Source organism: Trichechus manatus, unplaced genomic scaffold (genome assembly GCF_000243295.1).
Source record: "Trichechus manatus latirostris isolate Lorelei unplaced genomic scaffold, TriManLat1.0 scaffold00123, whole genome shotgun sequence".
Lineage (NCBI taxonomy): Eukaryota > Metazoa > Chordata > Mammalia > Sirenia > Trichechidae > Trichechus > Trichechus manatus.
In genome coordinates, this window is record NW_004444059.1 from 7,298,278 (window position 1) to 7,320,721 (window position 22,444).

The 22,444-nt window shown below is 37.7% G+C and overlaps 1 protein-coding gene across 2 annotated transcripts in view; it reads right to left on the minus strand.

Annotated features, from left to right (window-relative positions):
- PDZRN4 (PDZ domain containing ring finger 4) overlaps positions 1-22,444 on the minus strand; it is a 421,629-nt gene that overhangs the window by 13,893 nt on the left and 385,292 nt on the right. For both annotated transcript variants that reach the window (XM_004384583.1, XM_004384582.1), the window contains 2 exons: positions 9,875-9,973; positions 7,237-7,299 (listed from right to left, as the gene is read on the minus strand). In XM_004384583.1, coding sequence (XP_004384640.1) covers positions 7,237-7,299; positions 9,875-9,973 — 162 coding nt within the window. The remainder of the gene's footprint in view (positions 1-7,236; positions 7,300-9,874; positions 9,974-22,444) is intronic.

Here is a 22,444-nt window from a genome sequence, read left to right on the forward strand (position 1 = left end):
GAGGCTACAAGTCTGAATTCAGGGCGTCAGCACCATGGGAAGGCTTTCTCTATCAGCTCTGGGGGAAGGTCCTTGTCACCAATTTTCCCTGGTGGAGGAGCTTCTCAGCGCAGGGACCCTGGGTCCAAAGGATACACTACTCTCCTGGCTCTTGTTTCTTGGTGGTATGAGGTCCCCATGTCTCTCTGCTCGCTTCTCTCTTTTATATCTCAAAAGAGACTGACTTAAGACACAACCTAATCTTGTAGATTGAGTCCTGCCTCATTAACATCATAAGAGATAGGATTTATCACACATGGAAAATCACATTAGATGACAAAATTGTGGACAATCACACAATACTGGGAATCCTGGCCTAGCTAAGTTGACACACATTTTTTGGGGGACATAATTTAATCCATAACAGTCATATACGGGCAGAAAGAGAATTAGATAGAACCCAAGGCAGATTATATATTTAATACTAACTAATTTTATATATTAATTTAATAACAGCTAATAAATTAGTAGTGAATGTTTACCTGCTGAGTCTGCTTCATTATAACTAATCCTACCAGTCTTTATGAAGTTCCTGGGTGGTCCACATGGTTAAAACACTCAGCTGCTAACCGAAAGATTGGAGGTTCGAGTCCACCCATAGGCACCTCAGAAGAAAGGCTTGGTGATCTACTTCCAAAAAATCAGCCACTGAAAACCCTATGGAGCATAGTTCTACCATGTTGTACGTGGGATTGCTATGAGTTGGAATTGATTCAAAGGCAACTGGTACGGGCTTCTCTCTTTACAGAACTGCGTAGTGGTCAAGAGGGCAATGCAGAAGCCACAGTGCCTGGGTTCATGTCCCATTTCCTCAGCTTACTAGCTGTGTGATTTTAGGCATGTTACTTAAATCTCTCTGCACATCAATTTCCTTACCTGTAAAATGCAGAAAATTATAGTACCTTTTTCAGAGGGTTGTTATAAGATTAAAATGAGTTTATATATATAAAGGGCTTAAATAAGTAGCTGGTACATAGAAAGTGCTCAATGCCGCACATGTTATACAGATTACTGTTGATCCTATTGTTGCTATTATTACTATTTTCATTTATATTTTAATCCTCAGTCAGGGAAAGATACATTTCTGCTAAATAGAGTACATGTATTAAAATTCAAGTAAATAATTAAATCCACAGTAGTTAACACAATTCTATTTAACAAGATACCTATCTCATATGTATTTTCTAACTCTCAGAGGGCCATCAGGGAACAATATGGTCACGCTGACTTTTCAGTCCCTTTATATTTGGCATTCATGCCTCTCATCTGTGAACTCATAATGACTAGAGCTATTGTCTCCTGTTCTGGCAATAAGTCCTTGTTTTAGGGGGTAAGTTCATATGTTGCAGAAACACTTTTACATTCAGAACCACCCATGGAATGAAATGAAGCCTCTGCTAAAAGCTGGCATTAAAACATAGCTTACTGTTTCTTTTTCAAAATAAGGGCCACTTCACCCAGCAGGTTGGTAGATCCTATTGCACTCAGGACATGAGTTTGATACCCAAACTGATACTGGGGTAAGAAATATAGCCATGGGTTTCAGCAAAGATGCCTCCCAAGGAAAAAAGATTCGAGGAATGGAATCAGATAGAGCTTTCAACATTCAGTTGTTCTTGTTCCTGAATTAATGGCTTATAGCTACAGGGTTGCTAGTGGGAAAACAACTTGCTGGGCCTGGAGAAGGCAGACATCAGGGTGAAGGATCCACCCACACAGGAAGGAAACAAACGAGTAGTTGTGTCACTACAACTTAACACAAGGCCTTCCATTTCCATAAAAGAGAGGGGAAGAGATGGGGGAGGAAGACACCATGTAAGTTTTGATAAATACGAGGAAACTTTGCTAGACAATGTATGTGTCTAATTTTCTCTACATTATATGTAAATATTAGTTTCAGAATGGATACTGCTTTGCCTTAGAAGAGATTTGTGATAATTACAATGATAAATCAGTCAAAATCTCACTTTGGGCCCAATCTCCTTTGTGTGTATGTATGTGTGTACTTATAAAAATCCCTAAAAGCCTAGAAGTTTAACATGGCTCTTTTATTTATTTATCTTTTGCCTGAATATGCCAGGATGAGTATAGAGGAAGCAGGTGTTTAAGTAAAATTCATGCAGTATAACCACCTATGGAATTTCTTATGAAAACCTGAGTCTTAGGCAAAAGAGGAGAGATTTATTTTAAATTTGTTCATATTTAGTGTGGAGAGAAAGAATGAGAATGAAGGATAGAGAGACAGAAGTGGGAAGAACAGAAGCAGGAGGAAAACAGCTGTAAAGGGGGGAAAAAAAAAGATAGGAAGAAATTCGGAGGACCAGCTCATGTTCAGGGCAGGGAAAGGAAGAGAGAACTAGTAGAAGTCTTATTGTTCCATTGTTTGAGTTCTTACAGGGTTTGGCAGGGAGTAATCCTTAGGAGGAAACCCTGGTGGTGTAGTGGTTAAGAGCTATAGCTACTAACCAAAAGGTTGGCAGTTTGAATCCACCAAGTGCTCCTTGGAAACTCTACTCTGTCTTATAGGGTTGTTATGAGTCGGAACCAACTTGATGGAAATGGAGTTTTTTTAATCCTGAGGAGAGAGTCCCTGGGTGGTACATATGGTTAACACCTTTGTCTGCTAACTGAAAGCCTGGAGGTTTGAGTCCACCCAGCGGCACACTGGAAGAAAGTCCTGGTGATCTTCTTCCTCCACATCAGCCATTGAAAACCCTATGGTGCACAGTTCTACTCTGACACACATGGGGTCACCATGAGCCAGAATCGACTGAATGGCAAGTATTTATTTATTTATTTATAATCCTTAGGAACATGGCTAACTGTTTTGGCCAACAAGAGATTAGGCTGTTTATATGGAATATTATATGCCTGTCATTCCAAAAAGAGAAAAATGAGAATATAGTGCTCTTTCCTTTGGAAAGTTTTTCAGGTATGTGGCTTTCAATCCTTCCCCTCTGGCTTAGCAATGCCTTGTCTTTGTTCAGTTCTGTAATTTTGTGAGAAGACTTCCCCAAATCAATTTTTGGTGCCATATCTGAGACCACAAGTTCTTGGCAATGGCAAACCAAATAGAATTGTCAAGCACTTGCAGAGAAAAAAAACACATGAGAGCTAGAACGTGTTCTCATGACATTGGCTTGTGGCTTCTCTTCTGTGTATTCCCTACTCTGTCTCAGCTGTGGTGTGTGTACGTGTGGGGGTGTCATCCCGCGGGATCATCTAACAAACCCATGGTGTGCTACATGAAGAAAAAATTAGCTACGTAATGGGGGTAGGACCATAGAAGTACTTAGGTCATTATGAACGGGAAATTAAAATCACAATTGCTGTAAAGAGGTTCATTCCAATAAAAGCCAGCCAGGAAACACCAAGTATAAGAAGTAAATCCTCTCTTTCTCCCACTCTCATATCCCTGTCAAAAGAGTCATTATTTGTTCATTAGGAGGGTATCCCATTATCTACTCATCAGCCATATGGGAGCTATTTGTCTATGGGTCCAGTTTTGTCACAGTTTTAATATAATTTTGTTATCACCCTTAAGACTCTTTGTTTCCTATGTGTGCAGATAGGATCGAATTCCAGGCTTTTTTAATGTGACATTTATTTATTCATTAAGTGTGACATATTAGTCACTGAATATAAAGTAACGAGGCAGAAAACAGCCCTTTATCAATCCTGCTGCTGTTTCTTCAATGGACGAACTCCATTACGAAATGCCTTATTAGCCAGCATATATTCTATATGAAAACTTTATGTGCCCACAAAAAAAGTTAAGAATTTGCAAGTGTCAAGACATGCAGTATGCATATATGGAAACACATACATTTTATTCCTATCCACCTACACCCTCAGAACCCACAAACTTAGATGTAATTTTAATGACTAGCCTACGATAGAGTGGAAATTAGAAACGAGGAAGGGAGCCAGGTGAAGGTAGAGGAGGAGGTGTGGGGGTGTGGAGAGTACAGGGTGAGAGGAAGAAGTGACAGCTGCCAACAACAAAAGAGCAGTAAGAAAAATGACAAAATAGTGACCCAATATATTAGAAAATGTAGCCAAATGGTATCATTTAATATTGTTGTTGGATATGGCACTGAGTCGATTTAGACTCAAAGCAACTCTATAGGACAGAGTAGAACTGCCTCATAGGGTTTCCTAGGCTGTGAATCTTTATAGGAGCAGATTGCCAGGTCTTTCCTCCTGCAGAGCGGTTGGTGGGTTTGAACTGTCAACCTTTCGTTAGCAGCTGAACGATTACCCATTGCACCACCAGGGCTCCTTTTATTCAATATCTCGTTGCCCTCAAGTCAATTCTGACTCATAGCAACCCTAGAGGGGCACAAAATCTTCCAGATCTTTCAGCCATTAAATATGTTACTCTATTATAACATTTTGTAATGATTGCTGGGTGTAACATGGCACTGAAAATCAAAAGAAGTTTACAGCATTTTTAGTATACTTACTTGGAGATATTAATAAAGTGAACAATTTAAAATTATCTCAAAAATGAAAAAAAAATATTTTGAAGCTTTCATTATCTGCAAGTTAAACTAAAATGAGTGAAGAAAGAAAAGGACAGCAGACCAGCGGGGCAGGGTAGCCCTGATGTGTGCCCAGGGCAGCTCAGGCACCCTTTATCAGGACAACGTCACATTGTGTCTTCATCATCTGTGTATGTCCTTGTCTTCCTGGTTACACAGGGAGTAACTCAAACGGTGGGACCACATCTTGTTTTTGTTTTCTTTTAAGTTTTATTTTATTTATTTTGTTGTTGTTGTTGAGGACATACAGAGCAAAACATACACCAACTCAACAGTTTCTGCATGTACAATTCAGTGACACTGATTACATTCTTTGTGTTGTGCAACCATTCACGCCCTCCTTTTCCGAGTTGTTCCTCGTTAAGATAAACTCACTGACCCCTAAGGTTACTATTTAATCTTTTGAGTTGTTGTTGTCAGTTTGATCCCATATAGATAGTTCTTAAAAGAGCATAATGCTCAAGGCAGACTTTACTAGTAAAGCTAAACTACTGTTTGGTTTTAAGAAGACTTCAGGGGATATCTTTGGTTTAAGGTTTAAAGCTTATGTCAAGGCAATATAGTTTTAGGGGTTTGCATCTTGCCTACTTTTTGAAGCCCCGATTCTCAAAAGAGTACTGAATCCAAAGAAACAGTCTCTAGAAACTACATCTGGTAAAGGGAAAATAGGAACTATAGACCTGTCACAATGACTGAAGTTTTGCAGAATGTTTTAAGTTTGTAACCTTCTCAGTTTGTCATTTGAGTCTTCTCTGTTTTGCAGTGGTGATCAGCAGTGAAACTCAATCCCACAGGGCCTATGTGCTTATTTTCGGGTTAATTTTGGCACAAGAGCTGGGGACCTTTTGTGTCTTTCTGCATCCATTCTTTATGGGAGAGACTTAGAAGGGATAGATGGGTTGAGGCAGGTTTAGGACAGAACTTTGGCTTTCAACATTATTCTTGATTGGGCCTGGAACTCTCTTTCTAGTCCTACACTTCTCTATGATATGCTTACCATTTTTGTTGTCCAACTGAAATTTAATCAGTCTCCATGTTTCTGCATTTCTATGTGGAGGAAAAGCACATTTCCCCCACCTTCCCCTAGCAGGTAAACAGTTAAAATTCCTTAACAGTTCTAGACTTCTACCAAAAAAACAAAACAAAACAAAACCCATTCCTGTCAAGCTGATTCCAACTCATAGCGACCCTATAGTACAGAGCAGAACTGCCCCACAGCGTTTCCAAGGAGTGACTGGTGGATCTGAAATATGACTTTTTGGCTAGCAGCCGAGCTCTTAACCACTGTCACACCAGGGCTCCAGACTTCTACACAATAATGGAAAAATAGGATCCATGCTCATCTAATTCATTCTGGAAAAGGCAGGGATGACCAGGGCTTTGAACCAGTTCCTTCTGGTTCGGACCATGGCTGACAATTTGCATTTCTAACAAGTTCCCAGGACGTTATACATAAGAATCATCTGGGCACCTTGTTAAAAAGTGGATTCTGATTTAGTATATCTGGGGGCAGAAATGCAAATTCTTAGCAGGGAACTTGTTAGAAATGCAAATTTTCAGCAGGGGTTAGAAGCCCTGGGGATAACTGATGATGATAATTGTTATAGATTGAATATGTGTCCTCCAAAAAGATATACTGAAGTTCTAGCCCCTGCACCAGTGAATGAGACTTTATTTGGGGAAATTGGGTTTTTGTTTGCAGATGTTATCAGTTAAATTAACTAAATCATACTGGAGTAGGGTGGGTCCTAATCCTAATCCCTTCTGAGTGAGGTCTTATAAAAAAGTATAGGCATGGAAAGAGAGTCACACTCGGGGGAAGACAGCATGTGAATATCCATCTACAAGCCAAGAAACAACAAGGAACACCCAGGGCTTCCAGAAGATGAAAGAGACAAGGAAAGGTCTTTCCCTAGAGCAGAAAGAGAGAGAGAGTATAGCTCTGCCAACACCCTGAATTTGGACTTCCAGCCTTCAGAATTGGGAGAAAATAAAATTCTGTTCTTCAAGTAACTCACTTTGTGGTATTTTGTTACAGCACCCGTAGCAAATTAAGGCAATAATGCCAGTAATAATAGCAGCTAATGTTTATTAAGCACTTACCATGTACTGTGCTAAGCACATTACATGTACAATCTTCTTTAACATTCACAATAATAGGTTTTATTATTATTCCCATTTTTTAAGATGAGGAACCAGACTTAACCTAAGAGGTTAAGTAATGTGCCCAAGTATATGGCGGAACTGGAGTTTAAGTCAAGTGGTGCAGTGATTTAAAAGCTCAGCTGCTAACCAAAAGGTCAGCAGTTCAAATCCACCAGCTCCTTCTTGGAAACCCTATGGGGCAGTTCTATTCTGTCCTATAGGGAGGGTTGCTATGAGTCGGAATCGACTCGATGGCAATGGGTTAGGTTTTGTTTTTTTGGAATCTGACTCCAGCACTGGTGCCTTACCCATGAATTTTAGGTAATAACTCTTAATAATTGGCACCATTCTCACTTAAAAACAAAGATTTTTAACTGGCAGCTCTTTGTTTTGAAGGTATTAATGTCCAAAAGCAAAGAAAAATTCTTTCCTCTAACATTTTTTAGGAAACAAAATAAAATAAAAACTGTCAGAGAGGTCATAGAAACATAAGAAAATAATCACATACTTGCAAAATACGGTCCCCTTCTCGAATCCGGCCATCTTTGGCAGCAATGCTATTTGGATCTACCTGTAATAGATTGAGGACATGCATTTTCAACTGGCTATGTAGTATCCCCTCCCGCCTAAAACAAACAAACAAACTTAAAACATGATCTTAAAATACATTTTTAAAAACCTGGTTCAAAATTCTCCATGATTTACAACAGGGTGTAAGTCAGATATTTTTCTGTCAAAAATCACTGATACTATAGTTCAATAATAAATGAACTATTTTAGAATTAACAATGATACAATTAAAGAGTGCTAGAGCAGAACTTGATTTTGAAGGCCATTTTTCCTTTCCTTCCTCATTTTCTTCACATTCATTCATTCATTTCTGTCTCCCAATTATCAGACATAGTCTTCAGCTGATTTAGGATGATATTAATATCAGGATTCTCTGGACCCAGGAAATTTACTTTCTACTAAGGTGATTTTTAAATCCCGCCTTAGCTGTCTTAGAAAAGCTGACAGCTATACTATAAGTCCATACTTATTCAAAGGATTTCTGTCTCATGATCACATTCATTTATGAAGAGCTTTACAATCTATATTGCTTAAGAAATGAAAAAAAATTCCTATCCATGAAGATTATTACTAGGTAACAATTTACATATAGGGTTAAGTGTGTTAACTATAAATTATTTTAGTATAAATAGACACTTAAGGCCCTATTAAGAGCTTATCAACATTTTTATGGGCCAAACTTGAGCAATGACTTACAGTTCACTGGGGGTAATTTCATCTATCACATTCCACTTGATGTCTTTGAACAATTTATTTAGGCTTGTTTCATCAAATCATTTTTTCAAGCAAAGTATTTCAAGTGTAGCATGATGTTGCCTCATCCTAACCATATGTTAGATATTACTTTCTTACTGGGTGGTGCCACATAATAGATGAGTCTGCAGTGATTACTAATCAAGAAAAAAGGTGTTAGGAAAACATTCTTTCCAAACACATATTCTCAGTTTCTGTGGTTTCTTAACCTTTCCTGAAAAGTGAGGTCCATATGTGGCAAATTTAAATAGTAAATTAAAGACTTATTAGAAGGAAATGATAAATGATTCATCAGTTGCATACTATTTAGAAGTCATTCACAATCTAAAACTTTAACTTCAGAACTGTAATCAAATATTAAACTCCTACATTTCCACTTTGGTACATACTACAAAAGATAATTCAGCAGAAGTTTCCCTATACTTCCTTAACACTTCCCTGCCTCTAATTAACATAGCTGTATATTTAAAAGAGGGATAAATTAAATATTCCCTGGAGATTTTTTCATTGCAAGAACCAGTCAATAAATTTTTTGGTGAAGTGATAAAGCGTAACATTTTACGTTTAGACAGCAGTGTAGTTTTCTACGTGCATTAATTACATTTTCTCTTCCTATTCTGGAGTACTGGTGGCACAGTGGTTAAGAGCTGTGGCTGCTAACCAAAAGGTCAGCAGTTCGAATCCACCAGCCGCTTCTTGGAAACCCTATGGGGCAGTTCTACTCTGTCCTATAGGCTTGCTATGAGTCAGAATCAACTCGACAGCAACGGGTTTGGTTTGGGTTTTGATTCTTCAATATTTTAAACAACTCTATGTTGTTAGCTGCCTTCGAGTTGGCTCCCAACTCCTAGGTTGTGGATTGCACCATTGTGATCCATAGGGTTTTCACTGGCTGGTTTTTGGAAGCAGATCACCAGGCCTTTCTTCCTTCTCTGTCTTAGTCTGGAATCTCAATAAAACCTGTTCAGCATCACAGCAACATGCATTGGCCAGGAATTGAACCTGGAACTCTTGCATGAAAGGCGAGAATTCTCCTTCTGAACCACCCGAGCCTCATACAAACTCTCTAAGACCAATGAAACAAGCACTGTAATACTGTTTCCAATTGGGTAAACTGAGGCTCTGCAGGTTAGATATTTCTTTCAAGATCATAGCCAAGAAGGCTGGGAACAGCATGAAACAGCAATTAGTATCTAATTTCTAAGTCCTGCTCTGATAAGTTAAATATAAAATGATTCTTTTGGGTAATTTTTTTTTTTAATTACCTATGATAATAAACTTTGCTTAACATTCTTTCAAAGTAATTGACACCAAGTGTGTCTCATATTTAAGTACCTCACTTCTTGAAAGTGATTATGGGATTGCATCAAATAAACTAACAGATGCACTCTTTGGGTATTCAAATTCATCAATCCTGTCAGCATAGTAAAATACATGATTGTGAATATTAGATTAAAACAGTCAGCCAATGTTATTGTTAACAGAACTGAAATAAGACATAGTGGAATGGAGGGACAAAATGTTTGCTGATCAAAAACTCTGCTCAACTTTCTGGATACTTATGGGAATTGATTTAAATTTAGATAATGTTACCACTTTTACACTTTCCTTACTGGGATTCTGTGGTGAAAGCATCCACATTAAACAAGCTGATAATAATTACATTACTTGGGCAACATAATTTACTTTCCTAATTGAGTGACAAGTATTGGAGCATGGCCAATTCTTCACATTCGAGTCTCTGAAGGATTTTGTCATTGTGAGTCATTTTACTCCCTTCCTTGTAGTCTCCCTCCTTAATCCCCCTTCATGGCGTTTCTTACCTCGCTGACGTAAATGCCAGTGTCTTCTTCATCATCCGTTCGGTAACAGACTGTCAGGCCTAGCTTCTCCTGACTGCTAACACGACACAACTCGACCTCCTGAGAGAACACACACACAGAACGGGATTGATCTCAGAGCAGAGAATCCTACTACAGAATGGAGAACTCACTGATATTCTTTGGTTACATCATGGGAAGCTTTAGTATTACCCACCATTTGAAATTAGCTTATATTTACCAAAAAGCCATTTCATTAAAATTACTTCAAAGTGTATTTTTGTATATTCAAGCCAATGTTTTAAAGTTGGAGATCTGCAAAATTTGGTTGGCATCAAATCATAACAAACTTAAAACTCTTTAAAAATCACACAGTAGTGTGTTAATAAAATATGTATAAATTGATAAACTGGAATGAATAAAATATTTAAGAATGTCAAAGTAGTAAAATGTTCATGAAAAATACTGAGTTACTGTATTTTAGTAAAACTTGCAATAAAGGCCAAATACAAATAAAGTTATACTTGATTTTCTCTATCAATTCTTCTTTTGAGTTCTACACAATATGATAATAAGCACGTCTTAGTTATCTAGTGCTGCTATAACAGAAATACCACAAGTGAATGGCTTCAGCAAGCAGAAATTTATTCTCTCACAGTTTAGGAGGCTAGAAGTTCAAATTCAGGGTGCCAGCTCTAGGGGAAAGCTTTCCCTCTCTGTTGGCTCTGGTGGAAGGTCCTTGTCTCTTCAGCTCATTTCCTGGTTCCTTGGAGATCTCCATACGGCTTAGTATCAATCTTCCCCCATCTCTGCTCGTTTTGTTTGCTTATTTAGTCTCTTTTATATCTCAAAAGAGATTGATTTAAAACACATCCTACACTAATCCAGTCTTATTAACATAACAAAAACCCATTCCCAAATGGGGTTATGTCCACAAGCATAGAGGATAGGATTTACAACACATATTTTTGGGGTACACAATTCAATCCATAACATTCCACCTGTTGGCCCCCCCAAATTCATGTCCTTCCCACAAGCAAAAAACATTCACCCCATCATATCATCCCCAAAGTCTTAAATCAACTCCAAGTCCAAAATCTCATCTTCTAAATCATCTATATTAAATATGGGTGAGACTTTAGGCATATTCCACCGTGCAGCAAAATTCCTCTTCATCTGTGAATCTGTGAAATCTAGACTACAAGTTATCTGTTTCCAAAGTACAGTGGTGGAACAGGCACAAGGTAGACACAAATGGGAGAAGTTGGAGGGGAAGAAGGGATAACAGGCACCCAGTATGTCCAAAACCCAGCAGAAGAATTTACATTAGCTCTCAAGGCTTGAAAATAATCATCATCTCTTCTCTGACACCATCTGGGCAATGGCCCTGTCCTCCACTCTCTGGGTGTTGGCCATGCCTTCTGGATTCTGAATGGAGGCCCCCTGGCCTGGGCTTCAGCTCCACCTTCGAGGCCCACTGGGATGGCAACTCTGCTCCTTAGGCTTTGGGTAGCTCCATTCTCCTAGTCCAGTCCATTTGTGTGGCGATCCCACCCTCTCAGCCCCAGCAGACCCTATTCTTCTGCTCCTTGGGCATCATTCCATAACAGCACAGATTCTGTGTAGCTCAGACCAAGGTTTCCTATTATTTTGCAGAAGCTCTCACCCTTGGACAGAAATGGGTTCATTCAGGCTGAAGGCAGAGACATCAATGACCATATGGGGCAGAGGCAATGATTCAAAATGTAGCAGTAAATGAACAAGGAAACACATTTACTGAAACACATGGCTAAGGGGCTTGAAATGTCAGTCCTTAGGTAATGTATGTTGAATTCATTGCCTGATTTATGTTCAGTAAAATAATAATAAATTTCAGTGTACTTCATTTTTATATAATGAAATTGACTTGAACTACTTTCAGAAGCAGATGACTTCAGGATAAATACATAACATAATTTCAAGCAGTAAAACACAAATTAGTGCTCTAATCATCTCCATATTGGAAGAAGAATACAGGCTCTTTAGTAAATTATCAGATGAGAAAGAACAAAGTACATTTAATATGGAAGTGAAGTCTGGACCACGATTCTAGAATGTATGTTTCATGGGAGTTGTGAATTTGTCTGTCTTGCTCACTGCTCTTTCTCCAGTGCTTAGAAATGGTCCCAGGGTGGGCACTAGTATATGTTAGTTGAAGGGTGATTGCTTTTATTTAGAAATATTTCTTATTGTATGTAGCTTTTTGTAATTAAGTAGTCTTTCTTCTTTGACTGGAGATAGATTTCATCTATGTGTATATGAGTGAAAAGAAGATTTTGAAGTTTGACATTAATAAAGTATTCATTTAATGAAGATTTGAAATAGTTACCAACATTAATTAAAGAAAAATTCCCCTAACCTCAAACAACAGAATATTTTCCAGAACACTCTGTTATATTTGAAGAAGTATCCTCCTTTAATTTTGTATTTCAGTAAAGTCCTTGTCACTGGATACTAACCATTTATTTTAATGATATGCTATAAACCACAGGTAAATCTATAGCAATTGTGGGCTATCATAAGCTCCAGTGACCAATAACTTCACAGCTAATAGCAAATAAAATGAAGTTTAAATCCATTATCCTGAGACATGTACCGCAAATTGGGGAAATACATGAAACTCTGAAGAACGCCGACTTGCTGACTAGTGGGCAAAGATACTTTAAATTACTCTGTAGTGATTAAAGGGGGCATACACGGTATATGCCGAACAGTAAAGAAAAAATGAAAACTTCTTTCACCTGGAGGAATAATAGGAAATGATGACATGATTTGGCACTGGAAATGGAAATGTACAACCAAACAAGGGTCTTTTCAAAACTGGCAATAATTGCTTCCAGAGGGAAAGAATACTTGACTTCCTAACATAACATTAGGAAGGAATTACAGCAACAAAACAGCTTCAATTACACCAACAAGGTATACAGTTAAGGAGCAAAGAAGCCTGGGATTCCTAAGAGGCCTATAAGAAAACCTAAACACTCTATAAAGAACTAAGAGTGGGACCTTTAAATCGAGTCAAATGAGGCGCTGTAGTCAAAGCTGACATCCATTGACTTTCAATGTCCTGCCAATGGCACTGGAGAAACTCCAGTGCTGTGGGAAGACATTTTCAATGAGGAGGATTGCGTTTGAGTGTGTTTTCCCCACATTCTCAATTGTGTACCATGGCTTTGGTATTTGTTTAGAAGATGCATACAAAAAACGTTGCAATGATACTGAATATATCTATTAAAAGGAAAAAGAGTCCACTCCTCAGGACTCAATACCATAAATAAAAACATTTGCTTAAGGACTCACAGAGGAAAAGAAACTGAGATCAAAATGAGTTTTCAGTACTGTCATGGTATGGGTATAGGCAAAACCGTGAAATAGGTCAAAGTTATCTGCAGCATCTGTCTTTTCTATTCCCCCTCCCCACACACACTTTAAGCCATTCAGTACCCTCATATTTCATTTTAGCTGCCCAGAGTCCCTGAAGCATTCCTTCCCAGGTAGCCATTGGAATTTTAGTTTTGTCATTTTACATCTTCTGTAGCAAAATCTGGCATCTGGTGTGGTCTTCCATTCTCTCATAAGTAGCTATGGAGTCATAAAGATAACTGATAAAGAAATCTCTCTTAAAGGGATCATCATTAATAATTACTTAAAATGCGACCCACTCAATGTTCAGTTCATACTAATAATGGCTGCAAATACGAAGCCTTAATTTAAAGGACTGAACTTCCAGCAGTGGGACTTCTGCCACTGAAGGAGGCCCAAGCAAGATTTTCCAGATCCCACAAACCACCTAAGACCAGTCCCAAGTGTGAACTTGCATTTCTTTCTCTGGTTGAAAATGTCTCAGAAACCATGTATTTCATCTTGGTGCACAGAGGCATACATTTTAGAATCAAAGTGTCTTTAATTCTATGTTAAGATCACTTATAAGCAGCTACCCGCAGACCATTTTATTTGTATGAGGCAGAGGTGGCTTTGCAAAAACTCTGATTATCTGATAGGAATTCTCTAGCAGAAGCTTAATTAAGTATTCCCTTCACAGTGCACACAAGCCTCTGACTTCTGAAGAAACAACCTCTTGGTAATAGAGAATGTTTTCCCCAACAACTTTCATACCTTTCCCTCTGTCATGAGGAAGCTGTTTGATGAAAAATATAAAAGTGAAATGCCACCTCTGTACATTTTCTCTGTGGAGACAATTCACGGGCATATACAAATCAAAGCCAACCTTCACGGATGGCAGTGCCAACCATCTGTAAGTCATTTGCGACTGCAGTGGAGGAATCACATCAAATACCTGGCGGAAACTAGAGTAATTTTGGCTTAAATGTGCTTTAAGATACTATATTCTGGAAAAGTGTATAAGTCTCTTAAAAAAAAATCAAATCACAGTATGTGAGGAATTGATTATATGTAGACTGAGGGTGGAGTAGATGATTAAAGTTAGTAAAGCTTGCTGGGAAACATCCTTCTAATCATAGAACGCCAAGAATGGGATTTTCATATAAATCATTTGCACTACAGTGCTATGAAATTTTTCTATATTTTATGATTGGGTCTAGGGAGGAACAAGAAAATTAAAAGGTAAAAAGGGCATTTTGCTTTCTAGATAAAGGACTCTCCTGCTAGACAGAGAACAAAGGCTTTAAGCCTCTTACAATGACTTTTTAATTTAAGCTAAATTGGTCCCAAACTCTAAAAAACTCTGAGGCACATGCCAGGAGATTTTTGTCCTCCGAGCAAGAAAATTCAGAGGCAGCTGGCACTACTCAAGTCTGAAGAAGAATCAGGGCTAGATAGAACGGTCATTGGTATCAGTTGATAATCAGGGGAGAGAGAGGTCTAGTGTGTCCCTGTTTTCACTTTTATTTTATTTGTTCTCTTGGTTTTATTTATCAGACGATAACATGCATTTCTATATAAGCTTACTATGAATCATATATTGTCTTAAATTTTGTAATATTGATTAGTAAGTAGTGAAGTAACTATGCTTAATTGTTGCAACAAAGCATTTATTTTTTTAAAAATGCAAAAATATGCAAACTGTTATTAAAATTAATTAAGCATATCTAAGGGAAGCTGTAGTCAAACTATGAAAACAGTGCTTTAATGTCATTATCTCCTGGAGAGCGGAAACCAGGTATAGTGCTTAGTAAGGAATGAAGAACAAAACTCCTGAAATACCCAAATGGCTAATACAAGAACATTTCAGGCTCAAACACCTCAACCCCAAACATTTCATAACAAGTTGCTTCAATCAGTAAGTAAAGCTCATTTCTGTAGAGCCATTAGGGTAAACGCCAAAGCACATGGTCATGTCCTTTCCGCTAACATCCTCAATTATCCCCTCTCTTTCCTGTGTTAGCAGTTTCTTTTTCCTTATAATCATTCCATTTGCATATACATACAAATATACTTTAATACCATCCATTCGAGTGGGGACAGGGGGAAACCCAACAGAGGCGGTGGTCAGCTCTGGGGTGGGGGGTTGTTGGGAGGACCTACGAATGCATCTTGGAAGAGATAACAGAATTCATCTTGGTGTTCACCATGAAGACTAAAGCTCCAAGCAGAGGAAGCTGACACACAAAGGCACAGAGGTAGGAAAAAGCATGCCATGTTACGGGAGCTTTAAATAGTAAATGTGTATGAAACTTAGGGTTTAAGATGGGGGCGGGTGAAGGGGCACGGTAAAAAAATAATACTGGAGAGTAAGCAAGAGTCAGATCACGGAAGGATGACCACACTATATTAAGCAACCTGGACTCTATGCAAAAAATAAAGAGGAGCCATTGTAGGGGAAATAAAATAGTCAAATTTGCGGCTTAGAAAAATGACTTCAGCAGTAGCATAGTGGGTGAGTTGTAGGGGTTAATAGACAGGAAGTTGGGACTATTACCAGTCCATGCAAGAGAAGATAAGGACAAGCAGTATCATATCATTCCTAAATGTAGTGACTTTTTTTTTTTTTTTTCCATTTTATAAATGAAGAAAATGAGACACAGAAAGAGGTTAAGTAACTTGCCCAAAGTCACCCAGGGAGTCAGTGGCAGAGCTGGGAGTCAAGCTGTAGCTATAGGGTCCAGCCTGAATTCCACATGGCACCTGCTCTGTTTCTGTACACAGCTCTCTCATTTCTCAGGCCTCAGCTTACAGGTCACATCCTGGAGGGTATGCCTCCTCATCCTTCTTCCTGAAGTAGGGCTCCTCAATTCTCTACCAGAATTTTACTGATGCTGAGTAACTTCTGGCAATTATGACAGTTTCTTTTTGTTTTTTTTTTTAATTAGCAAATTGATATATTAAGTTGCTTACTTTTTATTTTCTGTTTCCTATGTTATAAGCAGGCCCTTGTCTGTTATGTTTACCATTGTATCTTTCACACCTTAGATATGGAATAAAGGAATTCAGCTTTTTTAAGACAGTGCCACAATGTCTTTGCATTTTCAGTACCAGGTAGAGTGCTGGGGATATAGGGAAAGCCCCACATGAATTTGTTGGATAAGTTAACAGCTCTAATCTGAGGTTGGATGCAGGGTACTATTGCTTTTGCTATACTTGTACCTTAGTAGAACTGTATTACGATTAAGAGAATACTTTCAGAAAGCTTTGTAAACAATAGATGTGACTTATTCTTTTATAATCTCAGCTAGTAGGAAAAGTACAAAGAGTGAACTATACCAATCAAGCAAATTTATCTGCAAATTACTCAAAGAATTCCTCTAGCAGATTCAGTTTTTATTGATTTACTTTACTCACCCAACATTTTTGTAGCACCTATGTGCCAAGGACTGCATTCAGCATTGGAAACTTATTATGTACTGAACATTGTGGTAAATGTTTTGTGAATAATATCATATTTAATTTTATAAAAATCTGACAGGTAGTATAGTGCACAGTAGTTATTTCTGGCCCACCCAGCATTAATTCTCTCTCTATTTGGAAAATGATTCTAAATATCTTTCATAGAACTATGCTTTTTACGTGTTTGTTCAGGGCTGATTCCAGCTCCAGGGGTGGACATGTGACCTAGGTATTAGCCAAATAGTGAATTTTATTCCCTAGCCTTAGTGATCATTTCAGAGATGGGCATATGATCCAGTTCAAGCCCATCAAAATCAGCCCCAAGACTTTTGTTGAAACTGGTGGGATAAGAACAGTTATCTTTTCTGTTGTACTTGAACCTAGGAAAACATATATCAAGAGCAGCTCAAAGCTTTTTCTCATATAGAGATCAAGTATGGGTTCAACAAAGAGAAGAGAAAAGCTGAGAGATGGAAAAAGACTAAAATATAGTGGCATTATTTGAGCTCCTGGATCAAGTGATACCTGAAACAGATAATCTTTGGAATTTTCAGCTATGAGAGTCAATCAAACTCTCTCTCTTTTTTTTTTCCTAAAAATTTGTTTTGAGTATTCTTTTTTCTTGGAACAGAGTCCCAGTTGATTTTGGCAGATATAAACTTTATTTTATAGATAAAGAAATTAAGAGCCAGCTTTAAGTAATTCACGCAAGATCACTCAGCAGCCTTTTGTCAGAGGCAGAATTTGAACATAGGTCTTTTTTTATTCCAATTTTTGTTTTCAATCAATATGCTCTTCTAGTCCAATGGTCATTTAAGATGGTGATTTAAACACATAAAGAATTCACTATGGTGCAAAGGCATATGTGGTAGAAGACAGATGAGATGAGCCAAGTAGTCAAGAGATGAGCCAAGTGAGAGAAGACTCCAGAGAGAATCCACTATTTATATGGAAGGTAAGATGTTCAGTATGGTTACAGAAAAGGGTGCTTAGGGGAGTGTAAAAGATGACACTACAGAGGTTTGTTAGAACCAAATTCTGAAAGGTCTCAAAACCAAAGTCTTAACTGTACCTGTGAAGATTGTTGAAATGACAAATGTTATCTATACATTTACCACAGTTAGAAAAAGTCTTGGGCAGAAAAACAAAGGAGCAGTTAACATACAAAATTTGGAGCTTTTCATCTTATATAAGCCAAAAAGAGTTATAAAATTAGGACTATTGGAAGAAAGAAAGGACTTGTTTTTCTTGTATTCAACCCAGGCAGAAGCATAAATTTCTTCTATTTTATTTTTTGTATTGATTAAATTTTAAGGAAATTAATATAATTATAATTTATTTCATAGAATTATCTGGAAGGAAATTTTAGATACACTCTAGGTCGCCCCACATCTTTTATAAATGCAAGTGACTTACCCAATGTCACTTGCTAATTAAGTGGCAGAGCTAAGAGTAGAGACCAGGCCTCTTGATTTTCATTCAATTGCTTTTTTACTATTACCTTACTGGTTCTTTAACTCATCAATTCTCACCTGGGATGGTGGACTGAGGGTGCAGGAAGAGGAGTGCATTGAGGGTGGCAGAACAACTGCCTGGGATGAGAGATGGTGCTGATGGAAGCAGGTCATACAGGTGGAATGTGTGGAGGCAGGAATGAGGCTGGGAATCTAATGATCACTGTAATATAAACTGCAGCAGGGTGATGCATATAGGACCCAGAGGAGAGAAGGGCTTGGGTTGAAAAATTGATTAGTATTATTTCAACCCTTAGCAAATTTTAAAAGAAGAAACAGCACACTCAACTTTCATATCTAAGTACTGTCCATTTTCTGAGAGGCTCAAAAACCTATTGTCATTTTGATAGTACTGCTTTTCACCTGGTCCTGCTGTCTTCATTGTTATCCCTACTCCTGGCATTTGTGGAGAAGCTGTCTTTTCTTTGAATTACTGAAAAAAGCATTTTCAAAAGAAAGTGTTAACAAGCTTTAATATTAGCCATAGGCTTTCTGCAAAGTAAATAGTCAAAAAGGACAGGACGACCCTTTGTGTCTTGGTAGTCACTGATGCAGTGCCTGCACTTCTTGGTTACATTTGCTGTCATGCTTTGGAGCTGGCCATGCTTTCAGTTAAAGGAGATCAGCTAAAGAGATACCATCTACTGTCTGGGATGCTGTTCTGCAGTAAAAAATAAAATCATTCTGAAGTGGTGGACACCCACTTGTGAAAAGCAATATATCATTTACCTAGATAAAACCAAACCAAACCTGTTGCTATCAAAGCTGATTCTGACTCATAGTGAGCCTACAGGACAGAGTAGAACCACCCCATAGGGTTTCCAAGGAGCAGCTAGTGGATTCAAACTACGGACCTTTTGGTTAGCAGCTGAGCTGTTCGCCACTACACCACGAGGGCTCCTAGATCAGAGTCAATATAAACAATCTACAACTATTCGTGACAGAGCGAGCACTGTGAAGGAAGAATACAAGCAAAACCATCACAAAATGATCCACAGGGGTTCCTACAAGGGAATTTAGTAAACTAGGACAAATCATTCCCAAAACACCAAACCCACTGCCCTAAAGTTGATTCCGACTCATAGAGACCTTTTAGAACAGAGTAGATCTGTCCCGTAGGGTTTCCAAGGCTATAAATCTTTACGGAAGCAGACTGCCGCATCTTCTTCCCACACTGTGGCTGGTGGGTTCGAACCACGGACCTTTCGATTAGCAGCTGAGCACTTTAACCACTATACCACCAGAGCTCCAACTAGGACAAAGTAGGGCATAAATATCAACTTTGAGTGACAAGCTACCATACTAAGGCTTATCACTGTTTTGTCTAATGGGAAACAGTGTCACTGCATCCAACATTTGGAGCGTTGGAAGCCCTGTTGTTATGATTGAATTGTGTCTTCCTAAAATGTGTACTGAAGTCCAGGTCCCGATACCTTGGAATGCGAACCTGTTTCAGTTTTTCTTTTATTATCTTATGTGGTCATACCAGAGTTGGGTAGGTCTTAAATCTAATCAATTCTGAGTTATAAAAAGAGCAGACTAGACATAGACACACAAACACAAGGGGAAACACATGCTGTGTGAGGACCTGTCTACAAGCAAAGGAACATCAAGGATGGCCAACAGATACCAGAAACTAGGAGAAAGGCTTGAAGAAAGAATCGACATGGCTGAGACCCTGGTTTGGACTTTTAGCCTCCAGAACTGTGAAAAAATAATTTTCTAACTTTAAAGCTACCCGGTTCAGGTATTTCTGTTACAGCAGCCCTAAGTAACTAAGAAATTATTACAGATTTGGTACAGAAGTTGAGATGCTGCTTCTTCACTGCTTCATATTTGGTAATATATATGGGTAATGACAAAGAGGTAAAGAAGGTAGAATTAGGGTTACAGGGCTGCAATCTAAAATCTAAGATAAACCCAAGAAGAAGCCCTGGTGGTGCTGTGGTTAAAACGAGCTTGGCTGCTAACCAAAATGTTGACAGTTCAAATCCACTAGCTGCTCCTTGGAGATCCTACAGGGCAGTTCTACTCTGTCTTACAGGGTTGCTATGAATCAGAATTGACGGCAACAGGCTGGGGCTGAAATAATACCCCAAGGGACACAGAGTTTAATGGACAGGGTAGATTTACAGTGAACTTGGGTTAACAAACAAACAAAAAGAACCTGGGGCATGTTAACACAAACTATTCTCTGCACTTGGATTGAGATACTAGCCTAATTTGTCAGATAATATCCAATATCATGTTTGATGTTTGGCCTATGTGCTGATAAGAGATGGAATTTATTTGCAAAAAATTGCAAACTCACTGCTTTTTCCACAGGTGGAGTAGATTATTTATAAAAGTTATGCAGAAACTGAAAAGTTTTTTGTATTGTAAAATATTGCACCTAATAAATCTGTGTTCCCTGAAGTGGATCAAAGGAAGGGCACAGCCTATTCACACTTTCATACCCAATGTTAAAACACTGGTTGAGAATATGATCAAATAATGAATTAAATTTTCTCCATTCCTTACTACGATAATCCAAAAATATAGTGCTTTATTCTAGAATCTGGCGGTCAGTAAGAAATTTGATTCACAAGATTAATTATTAAAAATTGCTTGGTGTTTCATATCTCCAGATTAGTACCATAGTGTGTAATAGCAATACATTTCCTTATAAATACATAAGGTTAATCATAGGTTATAGAGCTGTCTTGAATTCATGCATTATTTCATATTTGGTAGGTTCTACATTTTACCACTGGCCATGATCCCAAAGTGTCCTGGGAACTCACTTAATAGTGTGCAGACTTTAGATTTTCCCTCTTCTATTCTTCTTTTTTTTGGAGCCAGCTCTACTAGTTATTTTTTAATGCAAGTCTATTAGGAGACATGAAATGCATTACATCCTTATTGTACTGGTAATAATATTCTAATAACATGCAATAAAACCAATTAGTAGACCTGAATATCTCCTTATCTGATGAATGACAAAAGGAGGGTCTACATTTATCTATTTCAGATATTATTCATTGAATTCCAGACTATGTGACGCCCGTGTCTATGTTGACACAACAGAAATTTGTCAATCCTCCTCAGAACTTCTCTTTATTTGAAAAGCATTCAGGAACTTTTCCAGCATGTATTATAAGAAGACATAAAAGGAAGCTTAACAGAGCAGAAGAAGAATGGGAAATAAATAAACCTGTTGACAAGATGAACCTTATTTCCATCAGCTGGTTACTAGAGCAGGAAACACAGGATTTTCTAATGAGGCACTGGGCTATTACTACACGTTTTTTTCTAAGCCATTTACACAGGAGGTAGGCAGCTTTTCCCCTGGTCATCATAACAGAAAAAGGACCAAGACTTTTAAACCTGTCAAAATCCTACAAATATCATAATTGCTCCCAAATTGGTTTTTTTTTTTTTTTTACTTGTTGTTTTTCTTGTTTGGTAAAGTGGCACTTTCATAGAATCAAATACGTTCACAGAACCTATTTAGATATTTCTGATTCAACCAAGAAAATTAAACTCTAAAATAGATTTATTTAAAAATCTAGCAAAAGATCATGAAATGAAGTTAAAGCTTTGTGTTTTGCTTCCATTTTTATCTTTTCTCCAAAAGAACTCAATGTACTTGATTTTTTTTTTTTAAATCAATAAACAAGCTATGTATTTTAAATACATTCTCAGAAGGGAGAAAAGTCGTTTTGGGGAGATATGTGCATTCTTAAATACTGCAGGAGCTCTCACAAAATGTATGCACATTACTTAAAAGCATAATTTCATGTACATATATTTTCTAAGTTTGAACATAGCTACTTACCTGTATGCATAAGATTCATAATTAACAGTGAACTATAATGTTTAGCACTAATAGTATGTCACTATCAATTTTAGAAAACGAAAATAAATGATGGTACAAATTTTGTGAGTTAGTAAACTTTCATAAGAATGTAGATACTCTCACACATATGTATCATTTCTTATTTTGGATGCTATAATTTTTCCAGTGACTGGTTTATAGGCATAAATTTTATCACTGTGATGCCAATTTGCTTCAATAAATTCAATGTTAATCTCTTCAAAAACATTTAAAAATAGGTCACATTACAAATTTGAACAGTATTTTATGACACTGGGTAGGCCATAAAATAAAAATAATCAGATTAATTTTATTTTTTTTACTTATTTAACAGGTTTATTCGAGATGATTTCATGGTTA